At 40.0% G+C, this 12,976-nt stretch overlaps 1 protein-coding gene across 11 annotated transcripts in view; it reads left to right on the top strand.

The window, feature by feature from the left end:
- Positions 1-12,976, top strand: part of ppp1r12b (protein phosphatase 1 regulatory subunit 12B) — a 183,920-nt gene that overhangs the window by 157,266 nt on the left and 13,678 nt on the right. For all 11 annotated transcript variants that reach the window (XM_008109880.3, XM_008109884.3, XM_008109886.3 and 8 more), the window contains 5 exons: positions 573-589; positions 1,001-1,142; positions 3,642-3,746; positions 3,983-4,036; positions 5,334-5,384. In XM_008109880.3, the coding sequence (XP_008108087.2) occupies positions 573-589; positions 1,001-1,142; positions 3,642-3,746; positions 3,983-4,036; positions 5,334-5,384 (369 nt within the window). The remainder of the gene's footprint in view (positions 1-572; positions 590-1,000; positions 1,143-3,641; positions 3,747-3,982; positions 4,037-5,333; positions 5,385-12,976) is intronic.

Genomic DNA, 12,976 nt, shown 5'->3' on the forward strand with positions numbered 1-12,976 from the left:
ATAATACCTGGGATATAAGTTATAGTTACATTGGATAATTTTGCGATTACTGAAATGAATTTTTCCAGACAGTGAGGGAACTTTTTTTGCAAGCAAATAAAACAAATGACCACCAAATAATCTCAAATATGTCCTTTTCTGTCTATCTATCTCCAGATAAAGTCTTTCAGTTCTTTCCCTCTCTTAGAAATTTCCAGTCTTGCAGGTCCTAGAAGCACTGATATCACTGTTCATGTTCTAAACATTCGTTTAGACTCTCAAAAATTGACAGCAGCAATAATGGTTCTAAATTTTTTTTATTTCACTTAAAACTTCTAAAATTTTGTTACAACTTCTTCAGCCTTTGGGCGGTTGAATCACATTTGCATCATTGTACCTTTGTCCTTATTTATTTATATATTTTATCACAAATTTATATTGTACCTGTATCCTCATTGAGCAAGCTTACAGGTAAGCTCCTGTTGTTTGATCCTTACTATAATAATCAAACACGAATGACTAGATTTACAATATTAATATGAACGCTCTTCATTTTAGTTTTTAATCATGTCCTCTTTTTTCCCCTTTTGTAGCATGAAAGACTGTCCAGGTAAGATATACAAAAAGCATGTGTTTTTTCTTAAAACATACCATAACTTTAAAAAATCTCAGCACTTTTGAACAAATAGAATTTTCCCCTTCTCTGTATACAAAATTGAATTCTAGATTTCTACTCACTCATTTTAAGACTGACAGTGATTTAATGATCTACCTCTTTAATCTGAACAACTTACCCATTTCTGGAAACATACTTATATTAACAAAAAGAAGTGGCAAAAAGAAGCTAAATTGGGTGAGCTGTGTAAGTTAATCAAGTCCTAATACTTGGCTTGTTTATCAGCATATAAAAGGGCATTTTGTCCATAGACTATTTTTGGACCTGTTTTTCCCTAAATTTCATGCCTGAAATTTATGAATGATCTATAAGTTAGTGACTGTGGTATACTACATTTGACTCCAGGTTGGATGCAGCAAGCTCAAGCACTGGTACCAGTGATAGCTATGGAGATCGTTCCTCAGGTCGTAGCAGTGCCTACACCAGAAGAGAGAATCGTTTGGCTGCCCTCAGATCAGAAGAGGATAGTAGCAAGGATTACAAAAAAGTGGGTCATTGAAACTAAATGTTTCCCTTCCACTCCTTCTTTTTTTCTCAGTAACAATAAACAGCAGTTTCAAGGGATAGTTGATGTTTATTAGAGAGAAACAAATAATCAGAATTTAAATACATTAGAGTCTTATTTATCCAACACTTGCTTATCCAACGTTCTGGATTTTCCAATGCATTTTTGTAATCAGTTTTCAATACATCATGATATTTTGGTGCTAAATTTGTAAATACAGTAATTACTACATAGCATTACTGCGTATTGAACTACTTTTTCTGTCAAATTTGTTTTATAACATGATGTTTTGGTGCTATGGTAAAATCATAACCTAATTTTATGTTTAATAGGCTTTTCCTTAATCCCTCCTTATTATCCAACATATTCGCTTATCCAACATTCTGCCAGCCCGTTTATGTTGGATAAGTGAGACTCTACTGTATATGCAAGAAAACCAAGACAGCATTATTCCAAGGAGAGGGAGGGAGGCTTCAAAAACAAATAAACATCAATTAAAAGTTGTTACAGTCCAAATGTGAACTTTATATATACATTCAATGAGAAGATTTAAATAATTCAGCTAGAGCTGGACTTGATGCATTCGTGTCCTTTCATTTTATGTCTTTCATGGGTTTCTTGAGTAACCAGGCACCAGATCACCTTCTTTAACTCTATAAAATGGGGAAAATTGCATTATAAAACCTGAAAGTTAAGAATTTTTTTAAAAACCACACTTTTGTCTTTTGGTGTAATTGCATGGGACCTAAGCAATAAGTATCAGTCACACTTGTTTGTGTGTGTCTGTGTGTGTCTTCAAGTCACCATGAATTCCATAGGATTTTCTTAGGCAAACAATCCTCAGAGGTAGTTTCACCAGTTGCTTCCTCTGAAACAGCCTACAGCACCTGGCTTTCATTAGCAGTTTCCCAACCAAATACTAACCAGGGCTAACCCTGCTCAGCTTCCTATATCAGACAATACCTGTCTGTTATGGTATTTTGGCTCCTCCATCTCACACACACACACACACACACACACATATATATATAAATAATTCTGAAGATTTTCAGAATTCCTCAGTCATGACTCTCATTTTAGGTTAGGATTTAACACACCAACATGCTAGAGTTTTTCACACATTCACAGAATCCTTTCTGCATGTATATTCCTGGATTATTATCTTGAATTCCATAATAGCAGCAATGATGCCAATATTCTCTTCTGCCCCAAATTACAATTCTGAAAGGAAAACAATAGCTTTTTCTTTCGAACAGCTCTGATCTGGTATGCAAAATATATTTATGGGTTTAGAATTTTTCTGATTACCCCACTCTATAGATATTTTGATTTCTTCTCACTTGAATGAAAGTCATGCCCAGAAGTTAAATAGTATTCCTATCAAATTGTGCAACATACGGAAAAAGCAATAGTTGTAGCTGAGTTTGAGAAATGCACCTGGGAAGGACTTTTCTTGATCTGCCCATAAAAAGGGGGAGCAATTTGCCTTTTAAATAGATTGCGGGAGATCAGGATTGTTTAATGTTTTAGAAATCTGCTTTTCAAAATCACAACTTTTGTCCATTTTCACATACACAGACACACATCAATTTGGGCAGTGCATACAACTTCCAGAATATCCCAAGGCAGAAAATTGACCCATTTATGCTCCATCACAGGGCCCTTCTACACAGCCTTCAATCCCAGGAGGAACTCATCCCAAACCCTGAGCTTTCCCTGAGAGAGTGGCAACATGCCCTCCTGCCCCCCCCCCCCCAAACTCCTGATGCAACATTTTCAGACACCAAGAGCTTTCACTGGAAGGGCCTAAGCATGTAGCCAGGCCCTTCATGTATGTTTTTGTGATAAATGGGGGAGGGGGCTGGGAAGAGAGAGTGGGGATGATATCATGCATCTTCAGGTTCTTAAACCCCAAAGAACCGGGATCGCCGTGGGGATTGACCCCTGGGATCGCAAACGTGGTCTTGGCATTCAATCCCCTCATGGCCTACACCTGTAAAGATACAGACCTTACCTTAAGATCCATATCTTTCCAAGTGTCAGATTAATCTGGAATCAACTGGGAAATCCTAGCTGACTCTGGATTAATTCGGGTTTACCTGAGACATCATTTGGATGCCTCAGGTAAACCCATGACAGGTCCTCATTTTGGGCCTGTCTGGAAGGGCCCATAGTTGCACACACTCCCTTTTATACAAACCTGTGTCATCATTACTGATTTTAATGGAGAATAACCCTGCAAAGCGGCCACTCATGGTTCCCTGAAATACAGTTTTAAAAGTGGGAAAGTAACTATGGATTTTGTAGTTTGTTTTTTAACTACTTTTAAAGTAAGAAGTTAAGGTTACCCAACAACACTGACTACCAGTTAATATAGCTCCAGTAAAATCTACCTATTTGAAGGGTAGACAATTATGGGTGGAGAAGCTATTTAGCAGATGAAGTCTTATTTGATATTGACATCTCTTTCTTCCCATTCAGCTCTATGAGAGTGCCCTGTCTGAAAATCAAAAATTGAAATCAAAACTGCAAGATGCCCAGATGGAACTTGTTGATATCAAAGCAAAGATGGAAAAGATAGCACAGGTAAAGAAACTCTAGAAGCAAGAGTCATACTAAAAACACAACTTCGAGTGATGAAATTTTTATGGTTCATTGTATCTGAAAAGGACTACCATTGCTTCTCAAATAAGGATAAAAATGAAAGTACTTGGGAAGTGCTATTATTTCATAATAAATGTTTGTTTTTCTTTGCAAATAATTTCTTTGTAACATTTTCCCATGATTGTAACTATTTTTGATATTTTTTTTTCTTTCAATAGCAGAAGCAGGAAAAGACCTCTGACCGTTCAAGTATGCTTGAAATGGAAAAGAGGGTATGTGTTTCTGCCTTTCATTATCTACTTCTTTGTAATATAGCATGGCTTTAGAAGGGATAGAAATTTTGGAAGGGAACATGACCATAAAACATTGACTTTCTTCCTAAAAGCCTAGGCATACCAATACTTATGCAATTTCTGACTTCTGATCTGACTTCTGATCCAGTTGGCTTCTCAGGCTTGTTTATCTGCATTTTTTACTCACAGTCAGTTCATTTCAACTTTCTAGTATAATGCAACATTCTTAATGTTGATAAACAGCTACTAGTGTGTCCCAGAAAGTGCTGTAGTAATGTGGTTCTTGATACTGTACAGTAAATATAGAAGTCATTTTTAGTTTTAAATTATGTGAAGTAAAATATATTCCATCTTCCAATAAATAATTCAGAATACACTGCATGCAGTACTGGTTCATTGTATTGCAGTTACTTGTTTGAAGTAATGTATTTTTAAGACAACCAGAAAAAATAATATAGCATGGTTTAGGAGTAAAAAAATGAAGCCCAACAAGTTTAACATGTAAGAATGCTTTGCTTTTCATGTGAATCTTCTTAGTTTCTTCTAGGGCTGGAATATGTGGGTGACCTATAGGTCACATTAGCCCAATACTAGTTTTGATGCTCCAGAGAAATGCTGTCCTCCTCAAATGGTTGGATTTATTTATTTCTGACTAAAATGCCCTAATTCATACCACTTAGTCAATTTACATTGTACCTTCTGATTGAAAAAGTCTTCTTGGACTTAAATCAAGCAAGCAAAACCAAGCAGTTAACTACTACTGCTACTACCACACCCACTATTATATTACAGTTTTTATTCCCAGAGTATGCCGGTTTTTCTTTTGTTCTTTCCACAGTAGTGGTAGTGTCAATGCTTAATATTAGATTTAGAGTTAAATTTATTCTTATTGGAGTACCCCTCCAACTGCAAATCTCCAAAGAGTTTCAAATCCTGAAAATAAAAACACATGGAAATAAATATTCGTCTGGTTATAAATAAAGGGATCCAAAAATTGGGCCCCACACTTCCCAAAGTTCTCTGTTGTTACTGTTAATTTGGAAATCAAAGAACCAAGGAAGGAAACTGAGCAACAGAAAATGACATGTGTATATTAAAATGCTCTACATATACACTTAAAATGCAATCCTTTCTTTCAAATATACTGTTTATCTTTTTGAGAAACATTTTGCCTCTTAATGCCTAAGCACTGATCTGCATTAAACTATCTGTGATTAGTGTCTCTTCCTATATTGTAGAAAAGATGATAACTGTAAAACTGTTGCTATCTGAATAGGAGAAACGAGCCCTGGAGCGGAAGCTCTCTGAAATGGAAGAGGAGATGAAGGTATAAAAACTTCCTGACTTTCTTATTTTTCTCCCCACTGTATATAGTATTGATTCTTAGAGTGACGTGTTGGAAACAGTCTTAGTCCTAAAATCATGCTGTTAAATTAATATTTTAATATTGTGCGCAAACTCTACTTATACTGAGTATCCATATGTTTCCCATGCTGGAAGCATCTTCTAAAACTTCCCTGAGGACTTCTGTTTTGCAAGCCATTTTACCTGTTATTCTTAAGTCTTCCAAAAACCCCAGCGAAGCTCGTTGTTATCCAGTGTAAGGCTGATGAATGTGGTATGCACAAAAGCTTGTCTGTAGTTTTAGTTCTTCAGTTTCCCACTGAAACATACATAATTTGCATTAATTTTTGTATTTTTATGTCACTGATGGTTGGGGAAGTGGGGACAGGTCTCCCGGTACCTCAGGTGGCTGCACCTGTCCCTCCATTTTATTTGTGTGTAAAATAATATAATACCTACCAAAATTGGAACTATGGGACCATAGTGTAGTCTTCAGGAGGCACATATATTCATACCTGCTGTATACAATGACTTGGATAGACTCAGTTGAATATACTGTATTGGTGGGAAACCCTTACTTCCTAGCTGGTGATTTCTTTTATTATGAAACTTGCAATGGAATCAGTTCAAGCGCTGTCTTCATGGAATAACCATCTTTGCCTGCGCCAAAGATGATACCATACTTTCACAGTTCTACCCCAACATTTAATTTACACTTACATTTACATATATAAGACTTTACTGATTGGCCATTTGCAGTGAGTAATGAGAACATCCAGTCTTTTGGAAATGAGTTCATGGCAAAATAAACTCACAAGCTAAGACAGGCTTCTATCCAAACTTTTAGGATGGATACTAACAGGGAATATTTCTTGTACTGAGCCCTCATTTAGAAGCATTGGCACTTTGTGGCAGTATAGAAGAAAACATTAAAGAACAGCATATCTTCTTGCTACCTTAGTAGAGGCTTGCTTGAAGATAGTGGACCAGTGGTAGAACTGTATAAATGCAAGAGAAAGCATCAAACTTCTAGTTTTCTTTTTGAAAGAAAACTCATGTTTATAAAAACTTGTTTTTCTTTTTCTTCTTCTTTTTTTTCTACCATTATTTCTTATTATTGCAGATGTTGTACTGCCCCACTGACCTGAAAATATTAAACTTACTTTGCAGTCCTATATTGGCTTATGCAGTATGCAAATGCTTCTTTTCTCGGAATGTGTACTTTTTTAAAAAAAAAATAGTCCACCACATGCTTATTTCCCTTTAATTTAAGAGGTAGCCATATTTAGACTGCTGTTGAAAATAAGAAATATTACTGCATCAAGAACAGGAGCTGCTGAAACTTTAAAACCATGGTGGTGGTGAAAGCCACTTCCTCTTGCTTTGGAGATGATTCCAATAATACTTCATAGTATTAAGAATTTTCAGATTTTTTGTGTGAATGTGGACTTTTTTTGAAACTCTGATTTCAGTTTTTCTCGCCAAAAGAAATTTCAAGTAGCTGAAATTCCAGTCTAAGCATCATTAAGCATTCCAGTTTGTGATTCTATGGTATTCAGAACTCTTCACATATAATTGAAACCCTTTTCAGTGAGCTAACATTGCACTTGAGAAAATTAATCATATTAGAGCATAAAAGGAAAAATGCAGCTCTTTAAAAAATAAAATTCTTGGTGAAAGTATGAAAATGCTATGATTTTTTAACAGCTTTTTCTAGTTGAAGTAATGTTTTAAAATGAATACAGTATTCATTATAATTCTGTTAGTGGTGTGTGTGTACATGTGAGAATACAGGCCATCTTCAGCATGTCTAGTTCTCCTGAATGGAATCAGTTTTATGCATTTTATGCCTTTGAGCACAGCTTCTTAATATAGCCAAAGTCACCTTGAGCTAACCAAGCACATATGCATGCATCCTACTTTATTCCTTTATGTACTGTTGTTACATTTTGACTTAATACTTCTCCAGAAATCTCCTTTTGAATGTATGTTCTTGCAGGGTTGTACTGCAATTGTGTTTTTTTTTTTTTTTTGCTGACAACAGTGGACTTGTAAGAAGATGCAGAAAGCTGAATTTGTTAGTTAGCATAAATGGTTCCACTAGGCTCTCAGGACTGCTTGGTCATGGTGCTTCTGGCTTAACAGACACAAACATATCAGCTGTGTGAAATTAATCAGATGGGTTTAGTATCAAAATCTCATGGGTTTAGTATCAAATGCTCTTTTTTTTAAAAAAAAAATCACAACTACATAAACTATACACATATATGGATTAAGGTTCAGCCCTGAATAAACAACAACAAAGCGAACAACTCCAATCTAATGGATATTTCCTATTACAGATGTCATTTGCTCTATAGGTTGTTTTGTCAGCCTTCAGACCCAGAGGCAAACAACTAGCCATGGTTCTGTTAGATTTGTATTTTCTTTCCTACAAATATTTATTGCAAGGGCGTTTCATCTTGTCTTTTGGGCTTGAATGTACTGTTGGTCAGTGATAGAATTTCTAATTCTGTAGCTATACAACTAGAGGAGTGACAGGGAGAGAGGGTGCTATGTAGGGCACGCTAACTATAGTAGATATGGGTTGTTGTGCATTTTCCGGGCTGTATGACCATGTTTCAGAAGCCTTTTCTCCAGACGTTTAGCTCACATCTGTAGCAGGCATCCTCAGAGGTTGTGAGGTATATTGTAAAACTAAGCAAGGGAGGTTTATATATTTGTGGAAGGTCCAGGGTGGGAGAAGGAACACTTGTATGTTGGAGGCCAATGTGAATGTTGTGATTTATTACCTTGATTGGCATTAATGGCCTTGCAAGCTTCATTCCTGCCTGGGGGAATCCTTTGTTCTAAGGTGTTAGCTGCCCCTGATTGATTCATGTCTGTAATTCCTCTGTTTTCAGAGTGTTGTTCTTCATTTACTGTTCTGATTTTAGGGTTTTTTAATACTGATAGCCAGATTTTGTTCAGGAGGAAACCATGAAAATAAACAAAATCTGGCTAACAGTATTAAAAAAAAACTCCAAAGTCAGAACTGTAAATAAAGAACAACATTCTGAAAACAGATGAATTACAGATATTATTACAGGGCATAAAGAGCAAATAGTCTACTTTAAAAATACCTTTAGCAGAAAGTAACCCGTTTAAAGGAAAATAAAACTCTTATTGTTGTACAAACAATTCTAAAAAACAAATTATGTCTATGCTTTGCATATGCTATTTATTACAGGGTTTTATTCCTATTTCCTAACAGAGCTAAATGAGAGATACGCATACCAATATACAGAAGAGCTCTGATACACTTACATGTCTTAAATGGCTTTAATTTGTAGGTTGCCTTAGGTCACAATTTTGAGGAAAAAGCAAGGTATAAATGATGGTGCTGGTGGTGGTGATGATGATTATGATGATGATGATGATACGTTTGCATCACTTAATCATCAGTTTCCAGATGTACTGCCACCTACAAAGTATGTGTTTATTTAGAGGGAAATTGTATATTTTTGGAAGTGTTTAGTGCTTGAACCATATGAGTTATTTAAAGGGAGAAGCAGAAAGCAGTGTAGGTACTTATGGATTTAATGGATCGTAATGTTCCTCAGTTGTGCAAAATTCAGAGCATCTAATGCTTGCATACAACTTCCCTTTCCACTCCAAATACTTTTGCGTATCAAGTTGAAGATGTTAGGTTTAATGGAAAGCTCTTTCTAAAAAGCAAGCCACTTGTATTTTACAAAGCCAACTGGACCATGATGTGAGTCACATGAAGAGATCCGTAAAGATACTAACTGCTTCAATTTAGGTTTACTCATCAACTCCTTGCAGTGAAACTGCATATTGAATGGCCCTGATATGATTTGCCAAAAGTAACCCATCCCACTGCAGAACAATCTTTTTTTCTTCATGCACTCCAACAGAAACTCTTCCAAGATGAATCTTTCAAATTTTGGTGGTAACCCCTCCCCCTCCCCGCAGGGCATAAAAGGCAGCCTTGGGTACTCGTGTCCCAGTTCCTTTTTTTTCCGCTGCAAAGCTCGCTTCGAAACCTTCCTGATGTCGACCACACGTTTCAAGAGATGCACTGACTGTGCAGCTAAAATCCCATACTCATACAGCCACGCCAAATGCCTCCTCTGCCTGGGCAAAGGCCACATAGTAGGGTCTTGCCACCATTGCTTGGCCTTTATGGCCCAAGCCAGGAAAAACAAAGTGGTCCGGCTTAAGGCGCTCCTCTACCAGAGATCTTGCTTTCCACCTCGGCACCACAAAAGTCCAGCTCGATGTCCTCAAGAGCCTCGAAGACTTTGAAAACTTCCAAACCCTCGAAGCCTCCCTGCACGGTAACCACTGCTACGGTGTCGACCTGATCGGGCAAAGTTGGGCCATCCTCAACTTTGAGCTCGGGTGGTGTCAGTCCTCTCCCACGTGGCATCTCCTCCTTCAACATCGGCGTTGAAGATCACTTTTAAGAGGGCGCATGAAGAAACACACCAGGCCCAGTCGGATTCTGCAGCTTCCTGCCCATTGTGATGACTCATGGGCCTTGTAGTCCTGTTCCTAGTACTATTGTGGCAGATGAAGAGGAAAACATGGGATTTTTGCCGGTTCAGCAAGAGCCGGAGTCTCTTCACCTGCAGGATGTTGACGTTTGCCCTCAAGAATTCAGCCAAACAGGCCTTGGGCAGAACTCCCCCCCGTTTTCCCGGAGGGACAATTATACCAAAGATAGGGGAGTCAGGGAGGCTAATCGCAGAAGCCTGAGAATCGCTGCCAAACAAATGGCTGATTAGGTCTGCTTCCCTTGGGAAATTCTAAGGAGTCATGCATCTGGACAGAGTTGGGTTTCGCTTCTCGTTCTCTAGGGAAAGAGTTCTGTTGGCGGGAAAACAAGACCCAATATAGGTGCTTAGCGCCAGGGATACTTTGCGGAGTCAATTGATCAGCTTGAGGAGAGAGATCGTGTGTGGACTTCGTAATCCCAGTTCCTTGCTTCCCGGATCAAGTTTCAAGCCTTGCCTTTGTCTCATGTTTTTACCACGGACTATGTTTCATGCTTCATGTTCATCTTGCCTCCAGTCAAGGATCTAGTCGAGAATCAAGTTTATTCAGCCTTGTTGTCAAGCTTCATTGGACTTTAAAGACTCTGTTATTTCCCCACACTATTGCTTGGCAAAGTGTGTGTTTCGGTCAAGTGGATTAAAACTTTGAACTCTAATATCTTGTATTGGACAATACATTTCTGGACTATATTTGACCTTATCTGAAAGGTCTGCTTCTGAACTATATCCTTCACTTGTTTTTATTGTTTTTATATATTTACTTAATAAAGATATTAGATAGAGTCTGGCCTCTGCGCATGGTTATTGGTGTTCTGCAGCCTGGGTCCTGACACCCATTCCCTCTGACGCCAGGGAAGTCCATGCGGGCCCCTCTGAAGCAACCCCCAGCCAAGAAGCACCTGGTTCAGCGGTTTTCTTCTTCAGCTTCCTCCTCGGCCAACTTGTCCAGGAGGTCTTCGCTGATCCAGCTGGCCTAACCACAAAGATTTTTCTTGCAGTCCCCGACCCGGCACTTGTCGGAGGGAGAAATCCAAGATTCACTCCACCACTCAACACACACTGTGGACCGAGTGTCAGTTCCGGAGGCTCGGCCCCAGCAACTGCAGGTCCGCCAAGAACTTTTCCCACCAGTGGTGACTCCGGAAAGGGGTAGGCAAACAGCTCATCTGGCTAGAGGCGCACAAGCTTTGGCGTCAAAAGATCCCAGGCCTACATCTTCCCTCCCTCCGGCCTCTCCTCCTTCAGGGACTATGCCATCCTCTCCTCTTCAATCCCCTCAAGAGACCGAGGATGATGAGCAGGACAACGACCCTCCAGAATCTATACATTCGGACTCGATCTTGTCCTTAGGCCTCGACCTCTCGCCAGCTCCTGAGACCTATGAAGTTGATCCACCCTCTCCTACAGTGTTTGAGCGTTCCCCAACCAGATGGTCTGAATGGCTGATGCTCTGGGCCTAGAAATAAAACAAACCTCCAAAGCCATTACCAAACCTCTCTTTAAGAGGGTTCAGGCAGAGGCCCCTCCAGCCACCCTGCTGCCTTTTCTTCCATACTTGCTGGATGTGATCCAGGCTTCCTGGAAAATTCCGTCGTCGATACCGCTTCGAAGAGAATTGAAGCCTGGTACCGAACTGACGATGCCTCGCTTGAGTGGCTAAAACACTACCTGGTCACTAATTCGATGGTGGTCAAGGCGGCCCAATCCTCAGGTTGGCAGTGAAACACACTGAGTGACTGAGAGGGCAAATGATTTGACTCTGTCAGTCGAAAACTTTACTCTGGCGCCCTGCTCCTCTGTAGAATGGCCAACTATGGAGCTTGCATGGGGGCTTACCAACAGATACTTTAGGAAAAAGCCCAGCCCTTCTTTGCCAAGATTTCTGATGAGGATTGTTCGGTCCTCATGACCCTACAACAAGAGGTGGACTCTTTGGCCCACCACTAAATTCAAATGGTGAAACACATAGGTGACACCGCCGATAAGATGATTGCACATGCAGTCACCATTCGCCACCACTCCTGGCTCAGGTCCTCCAGTCTCTCCTCGTCAAGGCAGGTTATAGAAGACCTTCCCTTCGACGCCTTGGGACTCTTTAATGCTGGCATGGATGATAAACTTAAGTCCAACCAAGACTTTAAAATCTTAGCTGCCAAGTGTGGAGTACAGCAACCACATGCTCAGAGAACCCGCTGGCACCACCAACGGTTCCGTCGGTACTCTCACCAGCCCTTCCAGCCAGTGGGCTACAGACATTCCTCGAGATCGCTGCAACAAAACCAGCAGCAGCAACAACGCCGGCACCAGCAGCCCCCCAAACAAAGGGGCTGAACTCCTTCTACCAATAACCAGGCCCACTGCTGAGTTTGACTGTGTACTCCTCAGTACCGCCTCAGCCTCGTCTACCGCTGCCACCGTCATCACTTCTCCTGGTCTTCAAACCTCGTCCCTGCTCCACCACCAGACTCCACAATTCGGCGATCTCCTGCCCTCCTTTGCAAATACAGATGCCTGGGTGCTCTGGATTGTCTGAGATGGCTATGCATTAGAGTTCGAAGAGCTTCCTCCAGCTGGCCATGTCTTCCTCACTGACCTATCGCCTGAGATCCTCGCTGAGGTCAAGACCCTCCTCTCGAAAGGTGCCATCCAGCCTTCTCTTTCCAAGCAGGACCATCACGGTTTCTTCTCCAGATACTTTACCATCCCAAAAAGAGGGGGAGGGCCTCCACCCTATCCTAGATCTCAGGGCTCTAAATTCTTTTATTTGGTCTACAAAATTCCAGATGGTCGCCGTCTCTTCAATTCTCCCACTACTTCATTGAGGAGACTACTTCACATTGATCGATTTAAGGGACGCATACTTCCATCTGTTGATACGGAGGTCCCACAGGCGTTTCCTCTCCTTCAAAATCCTTGATCAAACATACCAATTTACAGTTCTCCCGTTCGGCTTGTTGACGGCACTAAGGTGTTTACCAAGGTCATAGCAGTCATCGCAGCCCACCTCAGAAAGCAG

This window comes from Anolis carolinensis, chromosome 4 (genome assembly GCF_035594765.1).
Source record: "Anolis carolinensis isolate JA03-04 chromosome 4, rAnoCar3.1.pri, whole genome shotgun sequence".
NCBI lineage: Eukaryota > Metazoa > Chordata > Lepidosauria > Squamata > Dactyloidae > Anolis > Anolis carolinensis.